The 17,006-nt window shown below is 40.6% G+C and overlaps 2 protein-coding genes across 2 annotated transcripts in view; both read left to right on the top strand.

Moving 5' to 3' along the window:
* LOC113109558 (tyrosine-protein kinase transmembrane receptor ROR2) overlaps positions 1-11,726 on the top strand; it is a 67,576-nt gene extending 55,850 nt beyond the window's left edge. The window contains 5 exon segments of the mRNA XM_074559932.1: positions 6,093-6,395; positions 6,654-6,911; positions 7,008-7,213; positions 8,068-8,203; positions 8,206-11,726. Of these exon segments, the coding sequence (XP_074416033.1) occupies positions 6,093-6,395; positions 6,654-6,911; positions 7,008-7,213; positions 8,068-8,203; positions 8,206-9,494 (2,192 nt within the window). The 3' untranslated portion in view covers positions 9,495-11,726.
* A 1,088-nt stretch (positions 11,727-12,814) lies between these two features.
* Positions 12,815-16,686, top strand: nfil3 (nuclear factor, interleukin 3 regulated). The gene is made up of 2 exons (XM_026273185.1): positions 12,815-12,994; positions 14,933-16,686. The coding sequence occupies exon 2, from the start codon at positions 15,040-15,042 to the stop codon at positions 16,423-16,425; it is 1,386 nt and encodes a 461-aa protein (XP_026128970.1). The 5' UTR covers positions 12,815-12,994; positions 14,933-15,039; the 3' UTR covers positions 16,426-16,686.
* The last annotated feature ends 320 nt before the right edge of the window (positions 16,687-17,006 follow it).

Genomic DNA, 17,006 nt, shown 5'->3' with positions numbered 1-17,006 from the left:
GACGGCACTCGGCTATACCAGGATGCTACGGAGGCAACGAAGGACATGATTTCACGAGGATTCTCGGTTTCCGTGGTGAAGTCACCCACTACTACGGATCAGAAGGAAATCGAGCTGCTATCTACTTGGCAAATGGCGGGGAGAAGACGCGAACAAGGCGGGGATCAGGAATCTAGAGCAGTGGACGGTTGCACACAGACCAAGAAAACTGCCCGCTCTCAATATAAAGAAAAACTCCAGAAATTCAGGAAATGATCCCCAGCGAAAGGTCTACGCCTGAGTCAGAAATGCAGATAAGCTCTAACTGATCTTTATAGTTATATTTTGTATCTTGATTATCATTTACTTTTATTTAGTTGTGTAATCCCTACGGTTCTAATCTGTGAATAACTGAAGGAGTCGGGACTTGTTAACCTGGCGAGTTATCCGAGACATGTTTTGTTTACGTTAAATTATTTATAATTTTATTTGGACTAGCGTATGTCCATATAATAGGGCCCCACTTTTGTCACGACGTGGGACTTTCCCTTACGGAGGCTTTGATAGTATGAAGCCCCTTAAGGCTCTTTTGAAACGAGCCTCAACACCGGAAACAACTGTTCAAGTTTGTTTTGGTGGCATTTTGTTCTTTAAAATTGTTCCAGCTTGGTTTTTGTTTAATGTTTGTAATTTGGGAGAGGTACTGTTAATGTATAAATTGAAAGCCAACAGGTCCAGCAAAAAAAAATTATGAACAAGCACATCCTTAAAGTTACTACATTTAATGTGAATGGGATTCTGAACCCAGGTAAAAGAAGTCAAATACTGTTAAAAATGAAAAGGGAGAACGCAGAGATTGTACTCCTACAAGAAACACATCTCACTCCAGTAGAACATGAAAAACTAAAGAGAATGGGATTCTCTAAGGTGTATTACTCATCTTATAGGTCAGGTCATAGAAGAGGAGTAGCAATTCTAATATCACAAAAAATACCATTTGAATACCTCTCAGAAATCTCAGATAAGGAAGGGAGATATATAATAATTTCAGGGAAAATAGATGACACTATCATAACAATATGTAATATTTATGCCCCCCCTGGAAGTGACTTTGCCTTTTATAGGAAAATATTTGACTTGATGATAGGAGCCAAAGGAATTGTCATATGTGGTGGAGACTGGAACATCCGTCTTAACCCAAAATTAGATTCATCAAAAAACTCACATGCCACATCATTACATAGGAAAATTAGTGTCCTGATGACGGAACTGGGTGTACTAGATCTTTGGAGAGATTTTTATCCATCGGGTCGTGACTATACGTTTTACTCACCCCCTCACGACGTTTACTCAAGGATAGACTATTTTTTTGTATTAAAGAGAGATCGTCATAGGATACAAAGCTGTGATATAGGATCTATTGATTTGTCTGATCACGCCCCTCTCTCTTGCACTATGCATATTAGAGATAACCCGGGAAGAACACTGTGGAGGTTAAATACAAGCATTCTAAATAACCAACAATTCCAAACTCAAATTAAGGAAGATATAAGAATATTTTTTGAAGAAAATGATAACGGGGAAGTTAACTCTGCCATAGTATGGGATGCCTTAAAAGCGGTCATTAGGGGTAGAATTATATCCTTTTGTGCTTATGAAAAGAAGTTAAAGCAATTAAGATTAACAGATCTCAATAAGGAACTAAAAGATCTTGAAACACAACACAAAAAGGAACAAAAATCAAACCAGATGATTAAAATAAAGAAAATTAGGAATGAAATAAATATAATGTATTCTCAAGAAACTGAAAGAAAGATGGTATTTACAAAACAGAAATACTATGAATCAGGCTCTAAATCAATGAAACTTCTGGCGAGGAAGCTACAAAAACAACAAACAGATAATACAATATATAAAATAAGGGATTTGAATTCTAAAAACATACAACATAAACAAAATGAAATACAAAAAACGTTTAAAAAGTATTACAAGTTACTGTATACACAACCACGCCTAGAGAACGAGCAACTGATTGGACAATTCCTCGACTCCCTCAATTTGCCAGTTATGACAGAGGAACAAAATCAAACATTAATAACTGAGATAAGTGAGATAGAACTAAACAATGCCATCTCCAGGCTCAAGGCGAATAAGTCTCCTGGCCCTGATGGCTTTCCATCAGAGTGGTACAAGACTTTTAGTTCTGAACTAATACCTGGTCTTCTCCGGGCTTGCAATACATCTTTATTGGAGGCCAAAATGCCCCCATCATGGAGTGAGGCAGTGATCTCAGTTATACCAAAAGAGGGAAAAGATAAACTAGAATGCAGTTCATACAGACCAATCTCGGTCTTGAACGTTGACTATAAATTATTCACAAGCATCCTGGCCAAGAGATTAGAAAAGATTCTCCCCCAACTAATACATAATGATCAGACTGGGTTTATCTCACAAAGACAAACTCACGATAATATAAGACGATCTCTGCATATATTAGGTCATATTCAGCAAGACAAACTTGAAGCCCTCTTTATTAGTCTAGATGCGGAAAAGGCGTTTGATTCCGTAAGTTGGCCCTTTTTATACAGGACTCTCGAAAGATTTGGTATTCACAAAATTTTTATCAAGGGCATCCGCTCATTATATAATAAACCATCTGCCCGAATAAAAATAAATGGGTACCTTTCAGATACCATTATATTAGAACGTGGATCAAGACAGGGGTGCCCAATTTCACCACTGCTTTTTGCGCTCTATATAGAACCTCTCGCACAGTGGATAAGGCAGACCGAAAACATCAAAGGCATCTGTATAAATGGAGCAGACCACAAATTGGCACTATATGCGGACGACATACTGATTTACTTAAGTAAACCCACTAACTCATTTCTCGAATTAATGAATCTTTTAGATACATTTGGTAGATATGCAGGATACAAATTAAATATACAAAAAACACAAACTTTGACTTTGAATTATACACCTCCAAAACATATTAGAGATAAATTCCATCTTGATTGGGATCAGACTTCATTGAAATATTTGGGAATATATTTAACAAAAGAAATTTCAACACTAGTAGAAGTAAATTTTGACCCACTTTTAATAAAAATCAAAGATGATATACATCGATGGAATGCCATCTCTTTCCTTAGCCTAAGTCATAGAATTGACTCGATAAAGATGAACATCCTTCCAAGGTATCTATATCTATTCCAAGCACTTCCTGTAGAAATTCCCTTAAAATGTTGGTCTGAATTAGATAAGACCATCTCTAGATTTATCTGGCAGGGGAAAAAACCCAGGATTAAATTCAAAACATTACAGCTTCCTGCGGAGGAAGGAGGCATGGCATTACCCAATTTCAGGGATTATTTTTATGCGGCCCAGACTAAATATTTAATTAATATATGTACTCCAACATATCAAGCTAGGTGGAAAGATATTGAACTTTCAATAATGAATGACCCCCCAACTCAAGCAATATTGGCACATAAAAACTTGGGAAGTTTTATAGATAAGGTGCAAAACTCATGGATTAAAGCCCAACTAAAAATCTGGAATACAATAAAAGAAAAATATAAATTGGATTGTAAATTACAAATAATGCACTGGTGTGCTTATGACCCTGAATTTAAGCCAAATATGTTGGATCATAGATTTAAATCTTGGATCTCAAAAGGAATAACAACATTCTACTCTCTTACGGAAAAGGGAGTTCTGAAAAATTTTGAAAGTTTGAAGAAACAATATGGTCTTGAGAAATCAGATTTTTATAGATACCTCCAACTACGTAATCATTTTGAAAACAACATTAAAAATAAGACAGACTTTGATGACCCAATACTGAAGATATTTATAGGTGCTTACCAAGGTGTTTCAAATAAAGGTGTCATTTCTAAATTTTATAAAGCTCTCAGGGAAAAAAAAAATCATTCTACAGAATACATTAAAGAAAAATGGGAAAAAGAAGGTAATTTTTTGATATCGAATGAGGAGTGGCTTGATGCCTGTAAATTTCCGTGGAAATGTACTAACTCTCACATGTGGCGGGAGTTTGGGTGGAAATGCCTTATCAGATTTTTTATTACACCAAAACAGAAAGCACATATTGTGGGAGGGGACGCTAAATGTTGGAGGCAGTGTGGGTTTCAAGAAGCCAATCATTGGCATATATTTTGGGAGTGCCCAGTGATAAAACCTTTCTGGGTGGAGTTTCATAAAGTAATGGAAAGCATACTTAAAACCACAATGCCTTTGCAGTTCTCTACATTATTTTTTGGAATAACTGATTTTCAAACAAGATCCTCTGAGAGATACCTATTTGGCATTTTGACATCTGCTGGTAAAAAAGCGCTTACAAGGCGTTGGCTGCTTCCTGAACCCCCCACAATACAAGAGTGGATAGATATAGTAAATGATATTTATGTTATGGAAAAGATTACTTTTTCCCTTCGACTTCAGATGAATGTGTTCAGAAAAGTCTGGTCTAAGTGGGTTGAATATGTAAAGCCATTACAGCCAGACTTTGTGGAGATGTAAAAAAAAAAAAAAAAAAAAAAAAAAAAAAAAAAAAAAAAATGTACCCTTCTTTTCTAAGTGTGTAATGATTGTGTGGTACCTGTGGAGTGCTTTTTCCATATTGGAGGCCAGCGGACCCTCTCCACGGTCTCCAAGGACTGGGAACAAACTCTTGACTTTGTTTAGTATGGAGTATGATTATTGATTTTGTATCTGTCCTCCCCCGAATGATAGAAATGATTGTTATTATATTATTATTTAATTTTTATTTTATTTTGTTTGTTGTTGATCTTTGATTTGTGTTAAAAAAAGAGAAAATGGATGGGCAGAGAACAGTGTAATTGCATCTGCTATCTGTTGTTGATGCTGCTACATTAAAATAAAAAATTTCAAAAAAAAAGATTATGGAAAGGGGCGTTACATTTCTAAAGAGTGCTTGTGGTGTTCGGCCAATCAGAGCAGACTGCAATTGTCTGAAGGAGGGACTTTGTAGAAAATAATGTTTGAGAGAGACGGGTCATAGAGGACCTACAATAATGTACAGTATTTAAAAAAAAATAATGTGTTTTTTGAAGATTAAAGCATGTCAACATATTCTGTTACACCAAATACACAAAATAATGATCTTTAAAAAAGCATCATATGACCCCTTTAATAAATACCATTTTATGTATTTAAAATATATCATCTTTATGTTTGTTTCTACATTAATTTGGAGATTCACTCTGAAATGATGACTGTATAAATATGTTATTAATTGCGGTTAACTACAGATTTTTTTTATTTTTTTAATCGATAGACAGCACTAGAATAGCTTATATTTGAATATATTTTAAATGTAATTTATTTCTGTGATGGTATGGTAGATTTTGCTGCTTAAGGCTTTTATTCAGGATTCATATAAATACATGTAAAATGTCATTTAACATTTACTGTTACTTTTGATCAATTTAATGCATTCTTGCTGAAGCTATATTTCAGTATTTATTTATGATCATATTATATATGAAAACATCAAATCAGCATATTAAAATGATTTCTGAAGATCATGTGACACTGGAGACTGGAGGAATGATGCTGAAAATACAGCGCTGCATCACAGAAATAAATTACACTTTAAAATATTTTAACATTAAAAACAGTTCTTTTACATTGGAATAATATATTACAATATTATTTTATCGCTGTTTTTTTTATTAAGTAAATACAGTCTTGGTGAGTTTCTTTCAAAAACATTTAAAACATTTGATTCCAAAAAAATATTTTTTTTTTCAGAGTGATGCAATAGAAAAAACATTTTGGATTCCCCAAACATCCTTTTAGTGAACAGTTCTTAAAATAGCAATTAAACAACATAAAAAAAATAGTTGAAAGAACCATTATTCCACTATAAAGAACTTTTGTGCATTGAAAAGTTTCCTTGAATGTTAAAGGTTCTTCATTACAATATTATTTTATCATTACAGTTAATTTATCATTACAATAATATCAATGCCTGTAAAGAACCGTCCATTTAAACTGTAGTGTATCATGTTCATAGACTCACCTGACATTCTGCTGTTCTCATTATTTTTCATTGTGTTGTTCTCCAGCGGCCTTCACGATGATCGGCACCTCGACCCATCTGTCAGACCAGTGCTCGGAGTTTGCCATCCCGTCCTTCTGCTACTACGTCTTCCCGTTGTGTGAGGAGGGCACCAGAGGTCCATGGCGGCGCCAGCTCTGCCGCGATGAGTGCGAGGCTCTGGAGAACGACTTGTGCCATGCAGAGTACACCATCGCACGCTCCAACCCTCTCATCCTCATGCAGCTGGAGCTGCCCGCATGCAACCTGCTTCCCCACCCCGGCTCGCCAGACGCTGCCAGCTGCATCCGCATCGGCCTGCCACCGCAGTGTAGGTTAACAAGACTGAACACGGGGTTTAGAGCCAAGGAAGGCTCAAGGGAGGGTTAAATAAGCATGAAATCCACTGTAATTGGCTCCCAAGCACCCTCAGTGAGCAACAGCAATTGAAGCGAGAGGGCCCTCTTGTGGTGCATCTCAAATTTCTTGGTTGCATTGCTATAATAAACGATTGTCTATAACTTTTTTCCATTTACTTCTCTAAATTTTTGAGGACAAAACACCTACTAATTTTCAATCCTTGTTAAAGATTCACCCCCGAATCACAGCTGCTACAACGGAAGTGGCGCCAACTACAAAGGCACGGTCAGTGTCACCAAATCCGGCTACCAGTGTCAGCCGTGGAGCGCACAGTATCCACACAGTCATCATCTGACGCCTGTCGAGTACCCGGAGCTCAGAGGAGGACACAATTTCTGCAGGAACCCCGGAGGGCAAATGGACAGCCCCTGGTGTTTCACGTTAGACCCTAATGTGAGAGTGGACTTCTGTGACATTCAGCCCTGCAGTGAGTAGAGTCTTTATGACTATCATGATGGGCAGGAAAATAACTCATGTCTTAAATAAAAAAATTAATCGTTTTTGTTTTGTTTTTCTCCCTCAGTGCCTCCAGAGAAAGTGAAAAAGGAGATCCTGTACATCTTAATCCCCAGTATAGCCACCCCTCTCATCATTGCCTGCTTATTCTTCTTGTTCTGCAAGTGTCGCAACAAACAGAAGGAGTCTGCTGACAGTCCAACTCGCCGTCAACTCACGGCCTCGCCGAGTCAAGACATGGAGCTGCCTCTTCTGAACCAGCACAAGCATCAGGTGAACAAACCTCAAGCTCCTGAGCATGTGCACTTCATTCAAAAACTGCGATTCTTGCATTCACAGCTCAGTTTGGACCCAACTGAACATAAGATTATAAATTAGTAATAACTCCATTTATTTTCCAACTAAGATTTTGCACCTGATCAGTAACTTAATGAGTAAATGTCCAAAAATGTCCATGTTATTATTACATGTATTACCATGTTATTACTACATTATCCTTTTTTGTAATGAAAACATTGAGAATAGTTTTTTTTTAATTGTGATGAATTATTATTACATTCATGAGAATATGCAATCCTTGCAGAGAGTTTGCAGTATTCAGTAAATTAAAACAATTGAATGCATTCATTTCATAAATAATTTAAATAATTTGTAATTTCAAATGACGACTGCTCAGAATTAGTCAATATATATTCATATTCTAACACAACAGCATTAATATTACTCTTAAATGTTTTCAAAGAAAATACGTTAAGATTATTTTTCTTTCTGCAGTGGTTCATCAAATGGTGTGCACATTCATGTTTATCAACAAAATCCAGTCCCAAACGTGTGTGAGATATTGGAATGAGGCTGAATACATTTTAGTAAACTATTTTTGAGACAAATGTTAAAAAAATGCATCTTAAAAACATTTTAAAAATGTAATACTGTAAAAACTCGTGGCTCATTTGTAATGTTTGGTTCCCTTAGAAAGAACTGTGCATTTTTGGAAGTCATTAATCTCTTCCAGGTTAAACTGAACCGTGATGTATCATTATGATTAGTGAGTTAATATCTGTTATTATATCCGTACATCAGTTGAGCACGAGCAGACTTGATCATTTCTTGTTGTCTTTAATTCCTAGGCGAAGCTACGAGAACTCAACCTGTCTGCTGTTCGGTTCATGGAGGAGCTTGGCGAGGACCGTTTCGGAAAGGTCTACAAAGGTCACCTCTACGGTACGGCTGCAGGTGAGCAGACCCAGGTGGTGGCTATAAAGACGGTCAAGACAAGGACGAGGGTCCTCTACGGGAAGAGTTTCGGCACGAGGCCACGCTCCGGTCCCGTCTTCAGCACCCCAACATCGTCTGCCTTTTGGGTGTGATAACCAAAGAACAGCCCATGAGCATGATCTTCAGCTACTCGGGCCACGGTGACCTCCACGAGTTCCTGGTCATGCGATCCCCTCACTCGGACGTCGGCAGCTCCGATGACGACAAGACGGTCAGATCCACTCTGGAGCAGGCCGACTTCCTGCACATCGTCACACAGATAGCAGCCGGGATGGAGTATCTTTCCAGCCACCACGTGGTGCACAAGGATCTGGCTGCTCGCAACATCCTAGTCTGCGATAAACTCAACGTGAAGATCCTAGACCTCGGGTTGTTCAGAGAGGTGTACTCCGCTGACTACTACAAGCTGATGGGAACCAGTCCCTTACCAATCCGTTGGATGTCTCCTGAAGCCATACTGTACGGGAAGCTTTCCACCGACTCCGACATCTGGGCCTACGGCGTGGTGCTCTGGGAGATATTCAGCTATGGCCTCCAGCCGTACTGTGGCTATTCTAACCAGGATGTGATCGAGATGGTGCGCAACAGACAAGTGCTTTCCTGCCCAGATGACTGTCCGGCCTGGGTTTACACGCTGATGCTAGAGTGCTGGAATGAGTTCCCCGCACGAAGGCCACGATTCAAAGACATTCACGCACGCTTGCGCTCCTGGGAGAGCTTATCCAACTACAACAGCTCGGCGCAGACCTCGGGAGCGAGCAACACCACTCAAACCAGCTCGCTCAGCACCAGCCCCGTCAGCAACATCAGCAATGCTCGCTACGTCAGTCCCAAAAAGTCTTCCCCGTTTCCCCAGCCTCAGTTTGTGTCCATGAAGGGCCAGATGCGCCCAATGGTGCCGCCCCAGCTCTACATCCCAGTCAACGGCTACCAGCCAATGCCTGCTTATCCGTACATGCAGAACTTCTACTCCATGCAGATCCCCATGCAGATGCCTCCGCAGCAGCTGCACCCACAGATGGTGGCCAAGGCTGGATCGCACCACAGCGGCAGCGGCTCCACCAGCACCGGCTACGTGACCACAGCGCCCTCCAACGGATCCGGCACGGAGAAGGCGGCCCTTACGAATGACGACCTGAAGACGACAGACGAGGATTTCGCTGACGGAGCGTCTCAAAGTGGGCTGCACAACGAAGAGCTTTCTGTTCCAGAGACAGAGCTCCTGGGGGACAGTGACAGCCCACAGACCAAGGACAATGAAATCAACTTGGAAGCGTAGATGATCTTTTTAGATTAGTTTAGATGAGAAGAATCAGGTTTAGGTACAGGTTTAAAAAGTGAAGGGAAACCGGTGAATGACACATGGACGTAGTGTTATTTATGGGTTTTTATGTTTTATCCGCAGCCACTGATGGATGAACGCATCATTCTGCTGGAGATATTTTTATAGGAAACTCAGCTTCAGCTGCGGTGTTTGTAGTCTGTGATGAAGAATTGAGCTTTCGGCCCTTCTGCTTTGGGGTCGGCAGCAGATGATCTTGTTGGTTTAGTTGTTTTTTTTATCAAATTGTTGCAAAGCTATTCAGAAGAATGCATGTTCTTACTGTTGCTGTGCAACATGAAACATCATTTCAAGCATGTTGTGGGTACCATTTATTAATGTAACCTCTTCTCAGTTGGTGTTGTGATTGAGAACAAGTCATTAATCAATTCTTTCAGCTCCACGGGATTAAATGTGTCTTGCTTGAAGGCTTTGGTAAATGATATGCATTATAAAAACCTCTTCATGGATCAGGATATTGGACGATAAACGATGTGGATGTGCTGAGACATGGATGCTGACCCCAAGACATTGTGTCCTTTTATTGTTTTTTAGAAGTTGCTTTTATAAATCTCCTGTTGTAAAGATTTGTAATTTATGCCATTGATTCTCTTGAAGATTTATAACTGGTTTGTAATGGTCTTATTTTGTTTAGCCTCTAGTATTACTTTAAAGTCATACCAACCGGAAGCTTGCTTTCTACCCAGATGCTATTAACCAACATTAACCATATATTTTGTTCATCGAGGCACGTGGAAAATCCAATAAAGTAATGCATAATATTATACTACTTGTGGGGTTTCCTCAACTCGTATAGTCAAAGCTTCAATCTAGACATTGGAAAAGCCTTTTGCTATGATAATGTAATTAAAATAGCACAATCGTGTATTTTATATGACTTCTTATATGTGCTTTGTGAAAGATTGAGTGAGTGAGTGATGTGTGCTGGTTCATGTAAACCAATGACTGTAGAGGAGGTGTTCTTATCTCCCAAGAAAGGCGGGACCAAAGTAATAACTGATATAGTCTCCACTTTTGGAGCAAATAATTTACACTTGCAGAACTGATACTTACACGGTGACACACGCTTGCCTGCTGAGATGTCCACAGGTGCTTGTTGCTCCACGCAGGATGAGCTGGTTTGCGTCAGCGGTGCACGGAATGCGTGCCAGTTTCACGCGGTGCCAAGCCTGCGTGCAAACAGCGGCACGCGACGGAAGAGACAGTTCACGCCTGATGAGCAGAAAGACGGTAATTACTGGCTCAAGCGGACGCGTAATAACGAAGCTGCGAAGAGGTCTCGCCAGCGCAAGAGGATGGAGGAGCATCTTCTGGAGTCGCGCGCCGTCGAGCTTCAACGAGAGAATGACAAATTAAAGGCTGTGCTCTCTACAGTTCATCACCACAGCACGGCTCAGGGTAACCCGATGCATGCTGCTTTTGGGTTCCCTCTTGGACTGCCAAATGAGGGTTACCCGCGCAGTTTACCCGTCCCCGCAACTGTGTTACCACTGCGCAGTCTGCCGCATTGCACATTTTCTGGTTGTTGCGGAACAATACGTCCTGAAACAAATCTTTTCCGCTCGGTTTTCGATTTTGCATCGTATCCTTTGCTGAAAAGCTCTGCCAGTAATACTATTACGAAATCCCCGCGCATCAGTTTATTGGATGGTTGTCATCCAGTGGGCAGGTACAGTCATGGAGCCAATGCATGCACCAGCGGAGCGTATGCGAGGAGTAGAGTTTTTGCGAATGGAAATGCTCAAATGATGCACGAGCTGCCGGAGGACAGAAACGCATGGGCCAACCTGTCCCGCTGTTATATTTCCAAAACATCGTCTTCTGATTCGGCGCAGAATTACGCGCGTGAGCCTGGACCGATCGGAGGGGAACCGCAAACACGTGCAGAGGAACGAACTTGCCAACAACAAGAGACCACTCAGTCCGTTCTGCTGCCGCACAAACTGCGCTACAAAGCTGCTGTCGCAAGGTTTGCGTCCACCAACTTTCCATCTTAATGGAAACCACGGAAGACACTCGTTTGTCACCAGACGTGTTACTGGCTGTCATGAAAACATTGTCATTTTTAATTGCATTTGTTTAATTGCTCACATTTAAGTAAAAATCACTTACCTTGCACTGTGAATCTGTAGTTGTAATACCTCTTAAATAAAAGGTATTGTTTCTGCACCCGTGAGTGCTTTGTATGTGTTATGCATTGAATGTTTTGTTTTTTTTGACTGCATGATCATCATCAAAACGTATCCAACTTACTTAAAAAAATGCATATGAAATCTTATAAAGGAAAAATCGATGCTTAGGTTGTTTCTAAATGTGCACCGACATGTTTGTTTTCCCACAGGGTGGCGCACTCAAACACGTCTTTTTAAATATAGGGCATCTTTTGGGCGCCACGTTGTGCAAGTCTTTTAGTTTTAGGTTACATCACATCCACACCTGTTACATCATGTCGACCATTTGACAGATATTAATTATGTTACATGTTGACAATTTTATATCACGCGCATATTCAAATTAGTTTTAGTTGTTGGAGAAAAGCTTATGGCGGTCCTTGAGTTGATGATGCTGAGAAAACCACAGATTGGAAGAGATGCAACACTAGGGTGAGAGTGTCCTCTAAACCAGGTGATCATGCATAACGACATTTATGTAAGTCTTTGAAAGGGAGACCTTCTCCTGTAAACTTTTTCTGTTTGTCTGAATACCACTAGGTGGCTTAATTTCTTTCAAACAGAAGATTTGTCTGTTGATAGTTTGGTAACAACTGCATACACGTCATCCAAAGTCATAGTCAGTCCTTCGTCATTAAAAGTAAACGGGTAATGTTTAGAACAATCGCTATGTAATTGGGCTTTATTCATTTCTAGATTAAGATCATGGCGGTTTTTTATATATACGATATTAGTTTCTACTACCTACAACATCAATACCAAGATGATAATAACAATGAACACTGACTAATGGTTAAAAATATTAATCAATATAAATTTGACATGTAGACATTTCTGGATATTCTAGATCTGGTGGTCTTACAAAACGAATTTAGAAAGCTTTTTTTTTAGTAGGCTATAAAAAAAATTTTTTTTTAATAGGCAGCCGACAAGGTTTTCTTCAACTGAACTACGGAGTCGTTATTGCTTATGTGAAACAGACTGCTACAAATGAGGCGCGTTTCATTGGCTCAAATCGGAAGATGCTGTGTTTTGATTGGTCGAGAGATGTGTCAGTCAATGGACGCCGCCAATACTCTTCTGTAGTGACCTACTAACACAGATCCATGAGACAGCAGGCACTCCGGCAGGAAAACGCTCAGGAGAAACACAAGTATCATTTCCAGATGGGATGTTATTACTGCTGATGAAACACTTCTGGTCGCTTTGAATGTTTTATATGCATTATTTATCCCGGACATCTATTTGGACCTTTGCTTATAAGAGGTAAATGTGTTCTTCTTTTACCGTGCGGGTAAACGTGAAACGGACGGGGCTCGTTGGGGTGTTTCAACCGGTAGCCGGTATCTGGCTTTAACATATTAATACAGTAAGGCAACTTTCAACTTGGTCTGTTTTCAATATAAGCTATGCGTCATACTTATTTTTCCCACATCATGTCAGTGCAGACCCGTTTTAGTGTTTTACCTAAACGCTTATGGATTACTGTTACTTATACAGTGACATATTTTTATACAGCACATTATTATGATGTTTTTGGAAATCAAAACATATCGGGCATTGGGAGACGGGGGTGGCACAGTGACCCACTATTCGTGCTGGTTGGGTGTATCAGGCTCTCAGGTCAATACTTAATACATTTAGACCTTATGCAAGTTAATATAATTGAACGTTAAATGATATTATATAGCTAGATCTGTGGTTTTAACGTGTTCCATTCGTACTGAATTTTGCAGTGCTTTAATAGTAGGCTAAATGTTACGTTCAAGTATTTCAGTTTCTCTCCGCTTGTTTGCATTTATTGTGTAACAGTGACTGATCATCTTACAGTCCTTACACAATAACGGAAGCTGGGACACTTCTGACAAAGAGACTTGAAACGGCACGACATCACGAGCTGTTGATCAATGCCCAGAGATAGCTGTTATTTATTCTGACCGTCTGTGGAAACCGAGATCTTTGATTTATCGCACGCGCACGGATCAGGCTGTCCTGAGTGTCTGTGTCGGGATGGGGTGAATGCATTATTAAAGGCCTGTCAGATAACAACACAGCAAGGGCATGGTGTGTCTATACGCCCATTGCACTGAAGTAGCTTTTTAAAGTGTAAAATAATCACTTCATGCCAGCCAACTTTGTTGTAGCCATCTTTTTATTATTCTTTAGAGACGCAGCCATTGGTTGAATCCCAAAAGCATAAATCTCACGCATGTAGCCTCTGTTTCACTTTAAAAAAAAAAATGTATTTCCATGAACCATTATAGCAGTAATAATAGCAGCTCTTTCCTTGTTTGTCGAGTTGCGAGATGTTCGAGTCACATTTTTCTAGCTCCTTTTTTATTGATTAATGTGTCTCTGTTCAGCCACGTGTGATGCTGCTGCTCGCATTCCTTTGTTCCCTGTGCTCTGGTCTGCGCGTGCACTGGAGCGCGAGCCCGAGCCTGGCTGTGTTTACAATCTGTTAATAGTGTTATGATCGAGCCCTCTGCTGAGTTAAGTTTATGGCCACAGCCAGGTTTAGATGAGGTAATTCCAGCTGTTTGATCTGCATGTTAAAGGTCATTGTCAGGTCTTCAAATCTGTCTCCTGCAAACTAATACCCTACTTTTTCGAAAGGGTTGCCAGATTTGAATGTAAGTCATGACCGTATTCTATTACATTATGCTTTTGAAAGCGTGAGCTGTTGCAATAGCCTACTTTAAGCATGCGACCCGCCTCACAAATGGTGACATAATGAGGCAGAGCAGATTACTTTGCATTTTCATAGTCACGTTTCGACTTGCGTGACATAAACCTTTTATATTTCCTATCCGTCTTTTTAAAAATAGAAACACTGGGCACACCGATGATAATATTTTAGGCTTTTTTGCAGTCGTGTCCATCTACAGATGCCAGACCTTGAACGAATCACTCTGATCTAATCGGTCAAACTGGTTTTTGCAAACATCTGGAATCTGAAATGGTTGGCAATTCATTTAGACACATTTACAGCAGTTTCTCAAACAGTACTACCAGAAAACCAAAAGATCTTGCTTGAGGAGTTGGATATTTACATACAACCAATTGTAGGAAACAAAACTTGCAAATGCCTTCGACCCTTTGTGAGCGATAAAGCAGCTCTTAAGTTATATCCATAACTGTATCAAATATGGGGGCGCTTTTTTGATTGGGGTGTCTAATGTGTCTCTGTTTTTATCTCATCAGATCCATTACAAACTTCTCTGGAACTGACTTCACAAAAGAGGATACATGACTTCTATTGCACTCTGACTCTTAAAACCAGAGTCAACTAATGAGCTTACACAGTCTTGATGATGACCACACTGTGTAATATGCAAGCCATTAAGAAGGAGCCGTCATGCACTGGGCCCTACGGCGGAGACGATGCCTTGGTGCTGGCAGTGGCTTTGCAAGGGACAGACAGAGACCTGATTGACCACAAGCTGTCCTCCATTCCCTTTAAAACCAAGTCCACAAACTGTCGCAGAAAACGCGAGTTCATACCAGACGAGAAGAAAGATAATCTATATTGGGAAAGGAGGCGCAAGAACAACGAAGCAGCCAAACGTTCAAGAGAAAAGCGCAGACTCAATGATATGGTTCTGGAGAACAAGCTCATGGCCCTCGGGGAAGAGAACGCATCACTGAAAGCCGAGCTTCTGACGCTTAAACTCAGGTTTGGCTTAGTGAGCTCCGCAGCTTACGCTCAGGAGGTTCAGAAGATTTCCAGTTCAACTGCTGAACTCTTCCAGGACTTTATCCAACCCAGTGCCACCAAGGATTCCTACCCAAGTGAGCTCGAGCCAGCGCGTTTAACCAGCAGCCACATATCAGTCATCAAGCACTCACCTCACAGCGCCTTGTCCGATGGATCCGACTCAAGTATGGTGGCCCAGGAGAGCCCACTTATAAATATATCCCGAACGCCTGACGGCATCAAACAAGAACCCCTGGAACCCCGCAGATACGCCAAAGACAGGGTTAGTCCATATGAACTTTACAGGAACTACCTTAGTAGCCCTTTCCTTGGGAGCTACTCCCAGCCATCGCCGTACTTGCAAATCACCAGATCGTCCAGCAATTCTCCTCGAACATCTGACGGTGATGACGGGGCCGTAAGCAAGTCCTCAGATGGAGAGGACGAACAGCAGGTCCCGAAGGGTCCGGCTCCACCCAGAGCCGATTCACAGAGTGTGATTGTGTCAACCCTCAAAGTGCCAGATGCCAGTGCCTCAGCTTTGCCCCACAAGTTGAGGATCAAAGCCCGGGCCATCCAGATCAAAGTGGAGGCCATCGATCCCGACTATGAATCATCTGGCAAGTCCTCCTTTCCCATTGACATGTCTGCGAGTCGATGCTACCAAATGAGTCCGTACGTTACACCCGAGTACATTCAGTCGTCTCTTAGCCCGATGTCCTTCCAGATGACCGATGTTCAGGACTGGAGGCAGAAGCCGAAGGAATGGCACCAGGAGGATCACCAGCACTGTCCTGACTCACTGAGAGCTACGCCTAACAAACTCATCGCCGACCTTAAAAACGACTCGAATGCTAGCTCCGAATCCGAGAACTTGTACTTGAAACATGGCATTGCTGATCTGTCGGCAGAAGTGGCCTCCTTGAAAAGACTGATAACAAAACAGCAGGGGTCTGTTATTGAGTCCACCAAAAGCACTACTGAAATTGACTCCTTATGAAACGGATGCTTCTGAAACTGAATTTCTTCTATTTGCACAACGCCTGTTTTCCACTGTGTTCGCTACTGCACTGTGCGGCTGTTATGGTGTCAAAGAGCTGCACTTCATTGAGAAGAATGGTGTTTTGTGCACTTACTGTTGTAGTTTGGCGTGTCTTCTTGATGACTCCATTTGTAGCCCAAAAATGTTAACTTCTCAAAATGTATTGTACATTGTATGTTCTCTTTTGTTTACAATAAATGCAAGCACTGAAACACTGGAGTCTTTTACATCTTCCTTATTCAGCAAAGCATATACATTTTATCCAAAGTTTTACAGAATATTAACTCTTTAATATTACATATTCTGAGGAAATAAAAAGTTACGAACACAGAGCCGTCTTTTAAACATCCAAATGGATTTATAATGTTGTCTTAATATTTATCTGGTGTTTGTCTGCCTTAAGTAAAGTAACATGTAAAATTAAGTCTTTTAAACAGAAGATTTTATGAACGGGTTATATTGCACATTTGCTGTTTTTATTGTAATATCAACACAGTTATATTGCACTGTTTCAGATGTTAAATGCTAGCATGAGTTGA

Source organism: Carassius auratus, chromosome 10, assembly GCF_003368295.1.
Source record: "Carassius auratus strain Wakin chromosome 10, ASM336829v1, whole genome shotgun sequence".
In the NCBI taxonomy this organism is placed as follows: Eukaryota; Metazoa; Chordata; class Actinopteri; order Cypriniformes; family Cyprinidae; genus Carassius; species Carassius auratus.
The sequence above is the reverse complement of the archived record's forward strand: the minus strand, read 5'-3'. Positions and strand labels throughout refer to the sequence as shown.